Source organism: Myotis yumanensis, unplaced genomic scaffold, assembly GCF_028538775.1.
Source record: "Myotis yumanensis isolate MYYU_CA2020_CCGP unplaced genomic scaffold, mMyoYum1.0.hap1 SCAF_3, whole genome shotgun sequence".
NCBI lineage: Eukaryota > Metazoa > Chordata > Mammalia > Chiroptera > Vespertilionidae > Myotis > Myotis yumanensis.
In genome coordinates, this window is record NW_027223754.1 from 164,819,143 (window position 1) to 164,834,339 (window position 15,197).

Consider the following 15,197-nt stretch of genomic DNA (forward strand, 5'->3'; position numbering starts at 1 on the left):
CTTGGTGGAATTTTGAGAGGACTGTTAAACAAGGGCCTCTGCCTTCCTTAAATGCTGGCCAGAGTATCCCATTACCTGGACACAGTAATTGGTGCAGAAATGGTCATTGACCAAAGAGCTCTGGTCTTCAGTCGAATTTTGGGGGGATTTCTACAGCTGCTAGGACAGTCATTTCTCTGAGGTCATGAAAGTTGATATATACTCCTAAAACTGTATAATACCCACTTCATGGGTATTAAGAGCTCAAGATCGTGGAAATCCAGTCTATGACTAGAAAACTGGTAGTTAAGGGCCGACTTCTGTGGTCCGTAGCCTATTTAAATAAACAAACACACCAAGACACAGACACATGACAAAATATTTAATGTCTGTGCATGTGCCTCCCTCTGCCCCAATTCCTGCTACGATTTGACAGCCTCCTTACACTGGCAGTTCCAGAGAAAACACGGGCACTTATCCCCAGCAGGACTTGAAAACCATTAAGGCCCTGGTTCTCTTGATTTGGATGATTGTAGTTGAGCTCTTTCCACAGCATGCCTCAGGCCTCTCTGGTCAAGGAAAAGAGCCCCCCAGTTCTACAGGACTCCTGAGGTCTTCTGTTCTTCTGCAGCCTGGCGCCGGGAGCTGCGCCGCTGGAAAAAGTGGTAGGCTCGAACACTGCAGAGGTAGCCCCCATACACAGTAAGGAGCATCATGGAGGCGGAGAAAGTCTTGTAGCCAATGTCAGCTAGTTGCTTGGCAGTTGGCATGTCGTCCCCTACAAAGAAAGACTGAATTTAGACACCAGGATAGGTCTCATGTGCCCAGCCCACTTCTGTTTAAAGCCATTCCATAACTTGTGCACCCTGCTTAGTCTGTCTACTCTATTGAATGGCCCCTACATGGATGCAGAGTCTTACAATGGAAGACAACGTTTGGGAATTCTAAGTTTCAAAAGGGCAAATAAAATCTACATGAGACACAGACACACAGCTGGAACCAGGTGAATCTGAGTGACATCACAGCTAACACCTCACCCTCCATGTTTTTGGAAAGAAGTGACTGGTACAGACCACCCAGAAATGTTAACTGGTACATTAAGCATGCATCAGTTTTTCTGACTAACGGGCAATTAATGGAGGTAGCCAGGGATTAAACATTAGCAGTAAATTATTCTCTGTAGGAGATCAAATGGGAACCTTCTAGGCAATATCCAATTTATTTTCCCATAAAAACAATCTTATTCACGGTGGTTAGGTTCCCAGGTTAGACCTCAAGCATCTGTTTAAGCCATAATATTCCTGAAATAGTGCCAACCTTCCACAGCATTAATTCTAAGTTCCAAACACAACACAAAGCACCTATCCCAACGGCTAAAAAGAAACGGAGTCCCCAGCAAATTGTTAACTAACATTTGCATGAGATAAATTACTTCTAATTTAACCATCCCCTGGATATTCTGAGCTAGAGAACAAGAGAAAGTCTAGCATGACAATCTCTCATCCTGAACAAAACGTTCCTCAGTTTGGGACTATGAATGTATTCTTAAACTCCTCTTTGTTGAGGGACCTGAAATTAAAAGACTAGCTGAAATGAGTGAGAATACGTTTCTTAAAAGTCAAGAATTTGGAAGAAGAAAAAGCTCAGGATTAGCTGGTTTAGGGAGTCAGGAGCAGGGTGAGATATAAGTGCTTCTCCGAGTGAGTCCTATGGGCTGAACATTTCCTTAGAGCCAGTCCTTGAAGGTGGACCCCAAGCTGAGATGAGGCATAGCTTCCTTGAATTATAATTCCAAATGACTCTCAATAAGGTCAGAGGAAGAAAACCAAATGGCACAATCTCAAGATGAGGTTATCTGAGCTTCGAAAGGACCCCAAGCTGTGAGACTGAAGAAAACACACACAGAGAGCAGAATATTAAGAGACTTGCAGACCTTCAACCTCCCCCTTACTTCTTCTTCCCCTCATATTCCCCATAACCCTGGCCAGATGCTAACCACTTTGAGGAGCTGAAGAAGGCTGGAAGCATTCACTAGCCAAGAAACAAGATGGTACAGCTTGGCTAAAAGAGTGACAGAAGACTTAACAGACATGATTTTGGTATCTAGAATCTCACTTCCTTCTCTTGTCTAATCCAACCTAAGATTGTTCCTATTTTCAAATTTTAAAAAACTCTTCGCATACCCTGAGCTAAGACAGGATGTAGAAAAGAAGACAGATGCAGAAGTTCAAGAAGATTTATTAACTGAATGGATTAGGGCAAAGCTGAAAATACTCCAAGTTAGGAAACTGACCATTGGGACACCGTTAACAAATAAGAAGAAACAGGTGTGTGCACCAGGGTGGTTGTCGCACTGTCAGTCAAGAAGATCATGAGCTGGGTTTTGGACACCTTAAAATTAAGATGCTCAGCACAATATTCAGGTGGTGATGTCTATCAGGCAGATGGATATGCAAATCGGGACAGCTCCTGGGAGGTAACAAGTGACACCAAAGCAGAGGATAAGACCAGAGAGAGAGGCCAAGGAAACACCAGTTTGAAGAAGCAAAATCATTAGGGAAAGAAAGCAGGTAGAACATGCCAGATATTTCTGGGGAGCTTTTTCATTTAACTATATCCCTCTTCCTGCTTGAAAGTCTCTGCTGCATCAAGTCACTGCATTTTTCAGGTGCATTGGGCCAGAATGAAAATTGGGAACCACAACTGCAAAGTTATGTGCCTTGAAGGCTGGTCAGATGGGAATAGATGACTAGGTCACAGGTAAACCTCAAGTAAAAATTTAGTGCACTGAACTGGAAGTCATTAAGTAAAAAGCAAATTCTTAGCCAGGACCCCAGCAGGGCCAGGAACACTGACCCCCCCCAAGGTCAGAGCTACTAGAGTCGGAGCGCGGAGGGCCAAGAGCCCCGCTGGAGTCAAGGTTTGGCAGGACCTACAGCTGCAAGGAGCTTGTTGGGCTGGACGCGGTGCAAATCGCCTCGTCCGCGGTGCAGGATACACCGGTGACTTCAAGGGCAGGGAGGCTGCGGTCAGCACAGGCCGGCCGAACTGGCGCGCCTCAGCTTGCCCCAGCAGACGGCGTACCTGGGTGTTGCAGCTCCCTCCCGTCCAACCGAGGCCTCCACTGGCCGCGTCTGGCCAGCACAGAGCGCGCAGCCTGACGCAGCATCCGACACAAGGGTGGCGGCCCAGGAACAACCCTAGACACTGAGGTGCTCTTGGTCAGGAAAGCCACCTTTCCTCCCTCCCTTCCACCCGCCCACCCACCCAATTACCCTCTAGGATACGACTCCCAACGCAGAGAGTGCACCGCGTGCCGGACACTGAGGCGGGAGCCCGCGCCGCCCGCGGCCCAGGCTGGGTGCCGTCCTTGAACTTCCGGCTTCCGGCCCGGCCACGCTTACTACGCATCCTCAGACGAGCCTCCCTTTCCGAGAGGCCCATTGGATTCTGGGGCTTGTAGTCTTCCCATGAGAGAGGGTCTTTGGTCACTCAGACTCTGGAACTGGAACTTTTAGGAGACTCAGCCACGAAAGAAAAGACGGTCTTTCTCGCAGGCTCAGTCAGTCAGCCAGTCCCCAGCCTACGGCGCAGTGAAGTCTCCGGTAGCGAGGGGGGTTCCCCCGGGTCCGCCCTCCGGAGTTGAACCTCGCGTCCCCTCGAGCCTGGAGCTGCCCTCTACCCGGTGGCCAAGCGCAGGTAGGAAACAGACCCTCACCGTGAAGCCTGGGCCGCCGAGGAGGCCCGAGTCCGGCCAGGGCCAGCGAGTGGGCACGAGGACTGTTTCTGCCCTGTGTGGCCTCCGCTGGTGACCTATCTGCTCGCCGGGCGCGATGAAGTCCCAGGGGAGCTCGGGGAAGGGGAGGGGAGGGTGCCCCTCGGGGCAGGAGAACTGCGCGGGCACTGCTGGGGGCAGGGAGCAGCTGGGAATATCGAGGAGGGCTTTCTTCTTTTTTTAAAATATATTTTTATTGATTTCAGAGAGGAAAGGTGAGGAAGAGATAGAAACATCAATAATGAGGGAGAATCATCATTATTGGTGGCCTCCTGCACGCCCCCGACTGGGCCCGCAATCCGGGCACGTGCCCTATCGAGCCCTGACCCCCTGGTTCATAGGTCAGTGCTCACCACTGACCAGCCAGCTGGGCAAGGAGGGCTTTCTTTTTTCCCTTTTCCTTGTGGAATAAATGAAAACATACAAACTGCCACAATGCACTGAAGCACCTTCCCCAGCTCGTTTCTGGAAAAACCACACTTTATTGGGTAGACAAATAGGCCTGATTTGAAGGCCTTGGATTCATTAACTGTGGAGGGAACAACAGCAGGCAAAAGTGTTTGACTGTCTGAACAAGGTGGCAGCTGCTGCTGAGGGCAGGGGACGGTCCGTCTGCCCGCCCTTTGACCTCCCGTGTTCAGCCAGTGCCCCTCACTGGGCCGGCCAGATCTGGGGTGACTTTTTTTCACTGGGAAGAACGTGAATTCTCAGCAGCTGGGCACTGAGAGGAGCCTGCCTCGCTGGTTAGGCCGGGAATAAGAGGGTTAACACGGTGCTGCCAGCGCTAGTTATGTGCCAGGTGCTGCCACACAGGAAGCTGAGACCCTCTGCTGGACTCTAGGAGCATCTTGGGCCCTTGGGGGCTATTTATAGCCAGGAGCCTAGGCTGCTGACCTGGACATTCCCTGCTGCCACCCGTCCTGGAGCCAGGCCAGTGCCAAGCACACTCCTCCCCTCCTCCCTTCCTGTTCTTCCCTTACCCAGGCAGCTGGTGTGCCACCGCAGGCACACTGGTGCGCTGCAAGGACTTGTTAAAAACATGCAATACCTGACTATTTAGTCAGGGCCACTGACCTCTTTTCCCTGAAGTTGTCAAATAAAAATCTGACAACAGCCAACCCAACAATAGCTGTCCAGTGTGAATGATTCAAAACTATACCTTTTTTTTCTTTCAGATTGGCAAAAAATATATATTTTCGTGTGCCACAGAACTTTAGTCATTCGTTTATGTGTGTCATGAAATGAAAAGGTTGAAAACCGCTGCTTTAGGGGTAGGGTGCTTTTCATTCTTTTCCTCCTCGTTTCCTAGCTCTTAGAGTGCTGATACATACCTTGTGAGAAGGCGTGTATATCAGATGACAGAGGGCTGGCCTTGGAATGTCAGGATCCACCAACATGGGGCATGGTCACCCTTCCCTACCCCTGATCAGCTTTGGGCCACTCTCTGGCCACCTGGCTCAGGCTTTGGGAGAAGGAAAGGGGTGGAGCCAAGGATGTCCTGAGGAGGTAGCAGGAGGAACCCAGCTGAAACCTCCCCTGTCACTAGAGCTCCTGAGAAGGGAGGCAGGGCAAATGCAAAGGTCACAGGGAGCAGAGATCTGAGCCTGCTGTGGAAAGGTGCAGCTCTGTCAACAGATTAAGTTCTTGCTCCTCAAAAAGGGTGCTGGCGGGGAGCGGGAGGGAAGACTTGGAAAGGTCACGCACTGTGGGGAGGAGCTGGCAAAAAAAAATAGGAACCAGGAAGTCCATGGGGAGAATGACAAGCCCCAGGGCCAGAGATGCCAGCCTGGTAGCCACTGTGGTGCCAGGGCAGCCTGGGGGAGGGGAAAGGGAATGACCAGAGGTTTCTGAGGACGCAGATGTTGCTAGGAGAAGCTAGAAGGGGGTTGAGATCTTTGTATTTTGTTAACAAACACTGAGATCCATTGATGCTGTGCAGGGCCTGGCAGAGGTCAGACAGAGCAAAGGAGTCCCTATGTCAGCTCAAAAGCCCAGACCCCTCTCTGACAGCCCTTGCCTCATCCCTCTTGTGGCTGAGATAGTTCTTTAGCTACTTAACTGGGCTTGGGGACAGGACTCCTGTTCTGTGTGAAGCAGCAGGGGGCACCTATTGCCTTACTTCCTTCTCCCAGCACCACACACCCAAAGTAGGCAGCACTGGGCCTTCCTAGAGGACAGGGAGAAAGCGCCACATCTGGAGAGGATCGAGGCATCTCCATTTCTGCTGAGATGTGGCAAGAGGCTGCGGGCTGCTTGGTGGTTCAGGGTCTCCAGACAGGTCGCTGGGCCCTACAACTTCCTGTTGGGTGAAAAGCTGAGAAGAGGCTGCTCTGTGGGGGGTCCCAAATATCTCAGTGGCCAGGTACACAAGCTTCTGCCTGTCTCCACTGGGATAAAGAAACTGCCTGGCCTGGGCCACAGCCCTGCTCACAGATGTTCTGGATGATTCTGCAGGCAGCGGATGAATTCACCCACAGGCTGGCTCTCGTAGCATATTCTGTACACAGCCATGAACAGAGGGAACCTGGAATGGGAAGGGAGAGACCTAGCTTAGCCTCCTTGTATATCCTCTAACCCCCACTCCCCATCCCCTCCTAACCCTCTACTCTCCTACTCTCCCACCTTGGAGTTCAGGTAGACTCTGGCTCTCAATTTCCAGTTGCTGAGAATTTGAACTTCCTAGCTCTGGGTTTTAGGGTCAGGTTGTTAACTGCCTTGCTCCCTATCATATTGAACTGGCCAACATGATTCCCTGAAATTGTTTTGATACAAGTGGACAAACCACTTAACCTCTGTGAGCCTCGGTATCATCAACTGTAAAATGGGGCCAATATGAGAAGCACTGAAGTGAGTATGTTTTCTATGAAGGTGCTTCATAAATGCCGGTTTCCTTCTTCTCATCCTCTTGCCCAGGCTGTTTGCCTTACCAGGAGGCTGACTCTGACCAGCCATGAGCTGATCTTTTGAGCCTGTTTCATTCTCTTATTCCAGGATTCTTTCTCAGCCAACAGAGCTCTGCTCTGATCAGTCCATCACCCCCTCTTGTCTTTGTGCTTTACATAAAGCAACACTTTGACATAGAGACTGTCCTCACACCTCAGCACCCAGGACAGTATTCAGGGACAGAGGGTTGGCTTTAGGTGAGCAGCTTAGACTCGGGATGATAGACAGAAAAACAGGACAATCAGGTGAGCTTATTCCTGCTGCCCCGGAGTTCCAACCCCCATAGCAGAGAATGAGGAAAGAATCGAGGGAGGCTATGCAGAGGGGTCGAAGCAATGTGGTATAAAGATCACTAGACTGGAAGGAGTTCAAAGACCATGAACTCCTAGTTGGGGGACAGTGGGCATCCAGACTCTTTCCAAGCTCTGGTCTCTGTGTCTGTTAACATGAGATAACATTTCCCTCTCTGCCCACTTCACAGATTGAGGAGGGTTCAAGAAGATGAAGAATAGGGAGAGCACTTCTGGCTGTGGTTCCCTCCACCAGTGGGGCTGTGGCAGACACTTACTTATCTAGCATGCCCTTTTGTCGGAGGATGCTGTGTAGCTCCCGGGCTGTCTGGGGCCCCTGTAGCTTCTGCCCATTCAGCATCTCTTTCTCCAGCTGTTCAATGGACTGTGAAGAAAACAGGACAGGCGGATGGAAATGGGAGAGGAGGATTGTCAGTGTGAGGTTGAGAGTCGGGGGTTCTGATGAGAGGTGGAAGGTCATAAAGGAAAGCAAGGCTAGCAATGTTTACAACAGCTTAATGTTTGTGCTCAAGAGACACCTCAAGCCAGGTTCCTCTACCTTGACACCTCTAAGGCCCACCCTCTGTTCTCCATTCTCCCCGGTGCCCACCTTTCCTGTGCGGGCAAAGGCCTCGGCCACCTTGCGGTTCCGCCCTCCGTAGCAGGTAGTGATGAGGTCAGCAACACCACAGCTCTCCAAGAAGGTGGCAGAGGACACAGGGCCCTTGCAGAAGAGCTTGGCGAAGGCGATCATCTCCATGAGGCCCAGTCGGATCACCGCTGCCTTGGTGTTGTCGCCAAAGCCCAGCCCATCGCAGAAGCCAGCCCCCACGGCCACTACATTCTTTGGAGAATGGAGGTCATAGATGAGAAAGGATCCCCTTCTGCGGGCCCCACTTGCAGCCCTCACCACCTGCCTCATGCTGCTTCCATCAGCCATGACATGCCCACTGAATAAGTGAAGTATAGTGGGTGGCTCCGCGACTATTTCCACCTCGTGGCTTTCCCACTTGCTGTATCTCTTCTAGCCTGGGCTTATGCTTCCTGGCTCCCCAGCTCTGCTCCATCCTCCATCCTTGAGGACATTTACTGAAAATCAGTCTTCCATCCAGCTGGCTCCCCCATCCATGACCATCCCTGGTATCCACAGCTCTGTCTAGGTCCAGAGTTCTAGCCATCAGTCTGTCTGGGTGTTCTGGACATCTGTTCTCCCATTAGCCTGAGTGCTCCCCCAGAGCATCTCCTCTTCTCCTTGGACCACCCCCTGGAGCCAGTGACAGGGATGTCCCACAAGAGGCTATAGGGAGAAAGGAAGAAGGGGGTCCCCTGTCCGATGATGAATAATCAGCTGGCCTAAATGATGCTGGCTTTGCTCCTGCAGTTCTTCCTATGTGTATGGGATTTGGTGGGGAATGGGAGCAACTGCCTATGAGTGAGGGCCTGGAGTACCAGTAACCATGTATAGCTAAGCCAGGCCCTCTTTCAGGGTCTTCTCCCCACCCCCTAGCTGCTTCTACATCCCTCTCACCTTTAAGGCCCCACAGATCTCTACTGTGTCCACCTCTTGCACCACCGTGATGCGGAAATTGGGTGTCTGCATTAGCTCTTTCAGAAGCTGTCCCTGGGCCTGGTCCTTGCAGCCTAAAATGGAGAAGGGCGAGGCTTTAACAGAGGACTCTTGACTCTTCTTTGCACACCTGCCCTAAGCAGGACCCAAAACCCTTTCCCTTGGGGTGTCCCAACCTTCCCTCACCTCTGATGCTTGGGTCTTCTTCCTTTGTCTACCTTATGGGGAGAAGATGGCTAAGTGGGTTTGGGGGAGGGAGAGTGTGGAGCTGCTTTATGTACGTGGGTTGTGGTGGGGCTCTCACCAATGGTTGTCTCACAAAACTTCTCATCAGCCACCTCGTTGGCAATGTTGGCCCCCATCAGTACATTCACAGGGATGCCAAGCCGCTCCCCAATCACTTCAGAGATGAGCTTCAGCCCGTTGGGGCCCTCGTCTATACCCTGGGTACAGGATGGAGCTCAGGCCAGGCGCTCTTTATGCCCACTGAGGGCTTCCCACCTAGACATCCTATCCTTTCCAAATCCGCTGTTAATCAGTGTCCCTGCCCAAAGGTCCTGCTGCCATCCCAACCCAGCCAAAGCTTGTGGTAAGGAGGGTGATGGCATATGAAAATGAATCCATCTGAAAACTCCAGCCCCTCATCAGCCTGCCTCTCCAAGGCAATGTATCTCTTCCACATCCCTATACAACTCACTTCAAGTTCCCCAAACCAACTTCCATCCCAGTCACTGCTCCAAACCAACTTCTCTTTCACATTCCTCACACCAGCCTGCTTCTCACACCCCCAGCTATCCTTTGGACACCTCCTAAACTCCCCAGGACATCTGCCTCCAAACCGATCTCTGTCTACTCCTCAACCAACCTCCCCTTCCCCATGGCCCCCAGCATCTCACTGTTTCTCAAGCCTCCCCAAAGCCACTCCTTTCCTCTTTCCAGAAAACTCTTGGCCTACTTTTGCCATATTCTCTTCTCCCCACTTTACCCTCCCTGAGCCCCACAACAGTTAGCTGCACCCCCATCCACACGGTGTCCCTGGCACCTTAATAAGAGACATCCCGATGGCATTTGCCTTCAGGTGGCCCTTGAGCTGATCACAGATCTTGCTGATGAACTGATGGGGCACCACAAAGATCAGGATGTCCGCATCCACTGCAGCCTGGACCACATCTGGGACAGCCACCTGTGGGGTGACCAGTGTTCATGGGCCTGATCGACTTCTCCTAGCCCCTATGAAACCCCATTCAGTTCAGAAGATCTAAAAAACCAGAGTGAGGCTTGTGGGGGAAGAAGACCAGTTTGGGGGTTGAATCTGGAAGGGCTAAACTTGGAGGAATAGGACATTCTATTCCTTCCCCCATAGCCACCATTCCCTCGCTGCTCCAGTTTTCCTGGGCTCTTGACTTGGAAACCTCCTCCCAGCACCCTCCTAGCCTTTGGCTGTGGGACAGTTAGAGGCCAAAGGAGACCTGAGCTTGGCAGGAGGAAGAGGCCAAGTAATTTCATCACCCTGCTCCTTAGGGTCCCTAACTGGGAAGGAAAAGCGCCAATTTTTCTGCTGTCTTTTCTGGGGAGTGAGCCATGTGGATTTGACCTTAAGTCCAAGGAGCATCGTCCAAGTCTGCTAATGACCCAGTGAATAAGTAACTGGATTAGAGCCTGAGGCAGGCACTACCTGAACCCCAGGACTGGGAGCCAGAGATCCTGTCTTTGGTTGCCACAGAAACCAACTTCCTTGTCTTCTCTTAAAGGCCCGGGAGTCCAAAGGGGGGAGGGGGCATTCAGGTTCTCCTGTTCCAGAAAGTGCCCAGGGAAGCAGTTTGGGGCTGCGCACAGGAGTGCCTGGTGCCTGGAGCAGCCTTCCTGAGACGCTTCCCGAGTCCAGGCAGCACCTGACATGTCCCTTCAGCAGGAGGCAAGCAGACCTCCCTCCCTTGCAGGGTGCGGGGCTCACCACGTTGGAGGGAAGCCTGTGCCCTGGCAGGTACTTGACGTTTTCATGCTGTGTGTTGATGATCTCTGTCAGCTTTCGGCCCCCGACGTCTTCCTCAAACACCCACATGGTCACCCGGGGGTCAAAGTGTGCCAGCTTGGCTGCATTGCCACCCACAATCTTGGCGATGGCTGAACCCCTGGTAGGAGAGGGAGCACAGAAGTGGGGGTGTGATGGAGGAGTCGTGGCAGGGGAGGGGGCAGTGTTCCACCTCAGGATAGCACAGCAGCCCACCAGGTTATTTACCTTCCTGTCACCCCCACCCCCAAACCCAAGCAGCTTTCAAGCAGAGAGCCCTTGAGGCTCCCTTCCTGTGACGAGCAGGTGCAGGGCCAGGGCCAGGCAGGGGCCAGGGCGCGTTTGGACACCATCTGTCCTCCGGGGGGAGGCACAGAAGAGAGCAGCAGGGATGGGAGAGGAATCAGAGGGTATTTTCTACCCACTGTCTGCCTCCTGCCCACCTAGGCCCCTAGGTACTTGGGGGATCCCCCTTCCTCCCCATACCCCTCGACAGAGCCACTTACCAGTTGCCAGAGCCTAAAATGCAGACTTTCTTGCCAGCCATGGTGCCGCGTTTCTGCCTGAGCCAGCTGGTTCCACACTCCCGGCTCTTCTCTCCGCTAGGAGCATATAACTCTGCCACACGTGGGTGCAGCCAAGCCCCGCCCTCCAGGGGAGGCAGGCGCCTAGGGAGACAGTCTGGCCGAGCCAGGGAAATGGGAGAAAGGAGTAGAGACAGGTGGGGAACTGGAATGGGGCACAAACCAAGCTCCACTTTTCCTCAGGCTTGCCAGCTGATGGTGTTGGCAGGCTTCCTTTGGCCCCAGCTCAGTCCCCCGTACCCCGCTGCCACGGTCTCATTTCGGTCTGCCAAGAAATAGCCCAGATAAAGGAGCAAGTGACGCCCCCATTGCTCCCTGTCTTGCAGCACTAGAATGCATTATATGCAGCCCTAGGAGCAGATACAGGAATGTTTTCTTTTCCAAGGTATATGCCTAGTATATCCTCCTCCCAGGACTCCAAAAGGCGCTCTACAGTTTTGTCCTCTAGCAGTGACAGGGACCACGTCACTGGCCCCACACTGGCTGCAGGGCTGTGGTGAGTGGGTGTGGGCCCACTTTTAAAGCTAAGACCACACAAAAGGTAAAGGCGTGCTTTGGGGACAACCCAGCCCAAGAATAAGAGACCCCAGGAGCCCTGACAGACAAGGTCATCCTGGTTACCCACAGTAGTCCTCTCAGGGACTCACCAGTGGGCCTCCTCACCTCAGCCTCCCCACCTGAATGCCTTCCAGGAAGGGAGGATGGGAAGGTCAGAGTGAAGGCTCTGACGCCCACAAGTGTCCTTTTGCAACTCTGGGCTTGAAGACAGGAGAGAAAAGAAGGGGCCGGCGTGCTCACTCTCCTTGAGAGGCTCTCAGCACCCGTCAGTTCTTTCTTGGGGTTTTAAACCACCACACTCGGCTCCCTCAGCTAGTGGCTAGTTTGCAGAAGCCAGAAAAGGGGAAAGGAGGCTGGATCGGGAGGAGCTGTGACCTTTGTGAGCGCTTGTTGGTCTCAGATGCTGTGATTGAGTAAGTGGGGTGTGATTTGGTGGGGAGGGGAATGGAAGCAGCTCTTGCAGCAGTTCAGGGCTCTGCTATCGCCCACAACCATCTGTTTGACTAAGAAGGGGCGCTCTGGTTTCTAGGCTGATCTGAAGAGTGAGGTAACGGGCCCTAACACTCCAGCTGTCTGTGCACCTTGGCCTAGAGGGCAGAGACCATTGTGTGCTCACGTGCTGACCTCCTGGGCTGGCAGGCTCCTAAGTGGGTGTTTCCAATCCCCGGGGCCACTGTTGGCTGGTAATAGTGATAAACACTGGGCTAGAGGGGAATCTGTGTGCAACCACTGGGTAAGGGTAAGTGGGCATGAGGTCAAAAGCAATGGTTTCCTGTCCGGCCAGAGTGGCTCAACTGAGCATCAACCCATGCACCAGGTCACAGTTCAATCCCCGGTCAGGGCACATGCCCAGGTTGCAGGCTCGATCCCCAAAAGAGGGCATGCAGATCAATTTTTCTCTCTCATCCACGTTTCTATCTCCCTCCCCCCTCCTCTCCAAAAATCAATAAAAACTTTTTTTTTTTTAAATCAATGTTCTATGGGTTGCCCAGAAAAAGGCCCCCATATTCTCCTTCCATGGCCAGAGTTCCCATAGGAGAGAACATACACAGTCAGTAGTTGTTTCCCTTAGGAACAAAGTTGTACCTCTACAGAGCCAGCCTCACACAAATCACTCCAGTATTGCACTGGCTCTGAGACAAGGCACCAGTGCCAGGCTGCCAGCTGGGAGAACCGATTATGGGTGATGGAAGAGAAAGAATGCTTCTGTCCTTAGCACATGATGGGAACCCCAAAGAATGGATATTTATGCATAAAATAACCCCATTGTTTTTCCCTAAATTCTTCCATCTCATTATGCTCCTGTAGTAATTTTAGTGTGGAGACAAAGAATTTGTTCATTTATACAGGAATAAAGAGTGTGCAGAGATCCAGAATTGGCTTGTCATAGAAGTTATCTGTATCACTAGGCTCTTCCCAAGAGCAAACTGTAGATTTGCTTGAAATTAGTAAGGGTTCATCAGTTATTTATTATACATGTACTTAGCCTGGGTAAAACAGATGCTATTTCAATGTCCTTGACATAAATCTTTTCCATTCCAAGTTATCACCCTCATTCCTTTCTGCTTTCCCTACTGAAGTCTGATAAACCCCCAAGTTCCGGATTAGGAGGTGGTTCTATCCTTGGCGGGTCTGACTGCAGACAGGGAATACTTGAGTGTCCCCATCCAGCTTTGGAATGTGCTTGCACTCATCCTATGTTCTAAACCCCCTTTTTGGGTAGAACCAAGACAATGGCACAAAGGAGGAAAGTAATGAGCCACCAGTTGGGAAGCAGGTACACTGTGCTGGAAACTAATGGGAACATCAATCCTGAGCAAAATCTTCCAAATTCTGTCAGTGAGGGGTTGGTGGTCTACAGTGTGAGGATGACAACACAGCAAGCCTTTCTATGCTGATCTTAGGAACTGAAATCGTATTCAGGGCTGTGAAAGCAGGACTGTAAAGAATGGCAGGCACAGAGAACAGTTTTAGCTGTGCAGGAGCCCTGATAAATGGAACTCCCAGAGGAGGCTCAGGTTCATTAAGCCTAAGGGATCACAGGCACCCAAGGACCGTGCACTTGAACCAACACATGGGAGCCCTGGGAACTCAAAAGGACGAGGGAGATGTCAGAACTGTCTTATTAGTACTTTCCCATCGGGAGCTGGAGACAGTGATGAAACCGAGGAATCCCACCAGCCTCTGGCCTGCTTGGACCCCTGGGGCTGACAGTGAGCGCTCTGGTGGGGACCTGAGGTCCACAGGTAGAAACCTTTTTTCTACCACATCCCCAGCACCTAGCAGGTGCTCCATAAATAGCTGTCAAACAAAATGCACAAACACCATGCGCACGGTTAAAGGCACTGGAGAGAAAAGCTCAGGGAAGAGCTCTCCCTCAGTAGGTAAGGGGACCCATCCTTCAGAAGATTCTTTTATTAAAACTGGGTGACATCGATAAGGGGACAGTACAAAAAAAATTTTGGTCCATGAAAAAAAACATAATTCAGTTAATAAAAAGTTATCTTTTACAGGGACACTGTGTAGGAGTGCTGAGCTTCCTTCTCATGGTTCCAGCCCCAAGAACAGGTCGTCCAGTGTCACTGGGGAGCTTTCAAGGGAGGGGTAGGATAATAGCAGGAAGAAGACAGGGAGAGAATTCTGTCCCCAATGTGGAACAGGCAGGGACACCGGGCTGGGGGATGTGCTCGCAGGAGCCTGAGGAGGGGTGGGAAGCAGGGGCTTTGTCAGTTCTGTGGGTTGAGCCCATGTGAACGGAATTCCCCCTGTGCCCAGCTGTCTCCCACCCTGCTGTGTTGAGTCTGCGAGCCTGGGATATACTAACTCGGGGTGATACACCTGGAAGAATCTGAGGCTCTCATGGAAAGATGCAAAACCATCTCAGTTCCAAGGGGCCAAGATCACAAGGTCCTGCTGCTACCTGAGGGGCCTGAAGCTTTGAGGGCAGGGGCTGGGGAGTCACCATCCTGTGAGGCAGGGAGGAAGGAGTCACAAACCCAACTCAGAGCTCTTCTGCAGCCCTAGGCGCTTTCACTCCTCAGTGCCCCAGAAGTCACCAGCAGGCACCAACTGGGCAGACAAGGGGCAGGAAGACAGGGGTGGCCCAGGGCTTTTACCCGTTTGACTTTAGGCCTGTTTCTCCATGAAGGGATGGGGGAGGCAGAATGGAGTAAATGAATGAAGCACACCTCCAAGCAACAGCAGGAAGGAACAGCCTCCACTAGCAATGACAGTGCCCAGGTTAGATCCCTGGGGCTCTGACAGGGAAAGGCAAGATTCCCCACCCAAATACCCTGGGTTAGGACGCAAAGGAGGGAGTCCTAAAAAGAGCAGCTACAAGGAGTATGCTGGGAGGGAGCAATCATTAAAGAACAAACTCCAATACTGATGTGGCCCCCCTAGGAGGGAGTAAGAGAAGCACTGAGACAGCAGGCCAATCCAGAGACTGCAGACTGACCTGGGCCTCAGTGGAGCTTGAGAGCCAGGGTTC

The 15,197-nt window shown here is 51.9% G+C and overlaps 2 protein-coding genes across 6 annotated transcripts; both read right to left on the minus strand.

Annotated features, from left to right (window-relative positions):
* Positions 1 to 346: 346 nt before the first annotated feature.
* Positions 347 to 3,773, minus strand: COX14 (cytochrome c oxidase assembly factor COX14). Of its 5 annotated transcripts, none has more exons than XM_070410265.1 (2): positions 3,698 to 3,773; positions 347 to 757 (listed from the first exon to the last, which is right to left on the minus strand). In XM_070410265.1, the coding sequence occupies exon 2, from the start codon at positions 747 to 749 to the stop codon at positions 576 to 578; it is 174 nt and encodes a 57-aa protein (XP_070266366.1). In that variant the 5' UTR covers positions 750 to 757; positions 3,698 to 3,773; the 3' UTR covers positions 347 to 575. The 5 variants fall into 5 exon arrangements, with proteins under 5 accessions (XP_070266366.1, XP_070266364.1, XP_070266365.1 ...); XM_070410263.1 differs by lacking the exon at positions 3,698 to 3,773 and adding an exon at positions 3,255 to 3,459; XM_070410264.1 differs by lacking the exon at positions 3,698 to 3,773 and adding an exon at positions 3,064 to 3,214.
* A 443-nt stretch (positions 3,774 to 4,216) lies between these two features.
* On the minus strand, positions 4,217 to 11,180 carry GPD1 (glycerol-3-phosphate dehydrogenase 1). The gene is made up of 8 exons (XM_070410262.1): positions 11,072 to 11,180; positions 10,509 to 10,686; positions 9,597 to 9,737; positions 8,859 to 8,997; positions 8,516 to 8,628; positions 7,598 to 7,831; positions 7,266 to 7,372; positions 4,217 to 6,278 (listed from the first exon to the last, which is right to left on the minus strand). Exons 1-8 carry the CDS (start codon positions 11,110 to 11,112, stop codon positions 6,182 to 6,184), a joined length of 1,050 nt encoding a protein of 349 aa, XP_070266363.1. The 5' UTR covers positions 11,113 to 11,180; the 3' UTR covers positions 4,217 to 6,181.
* Positions 11,181 to 15,197: the final 4,017 nt, after the last annotated feature.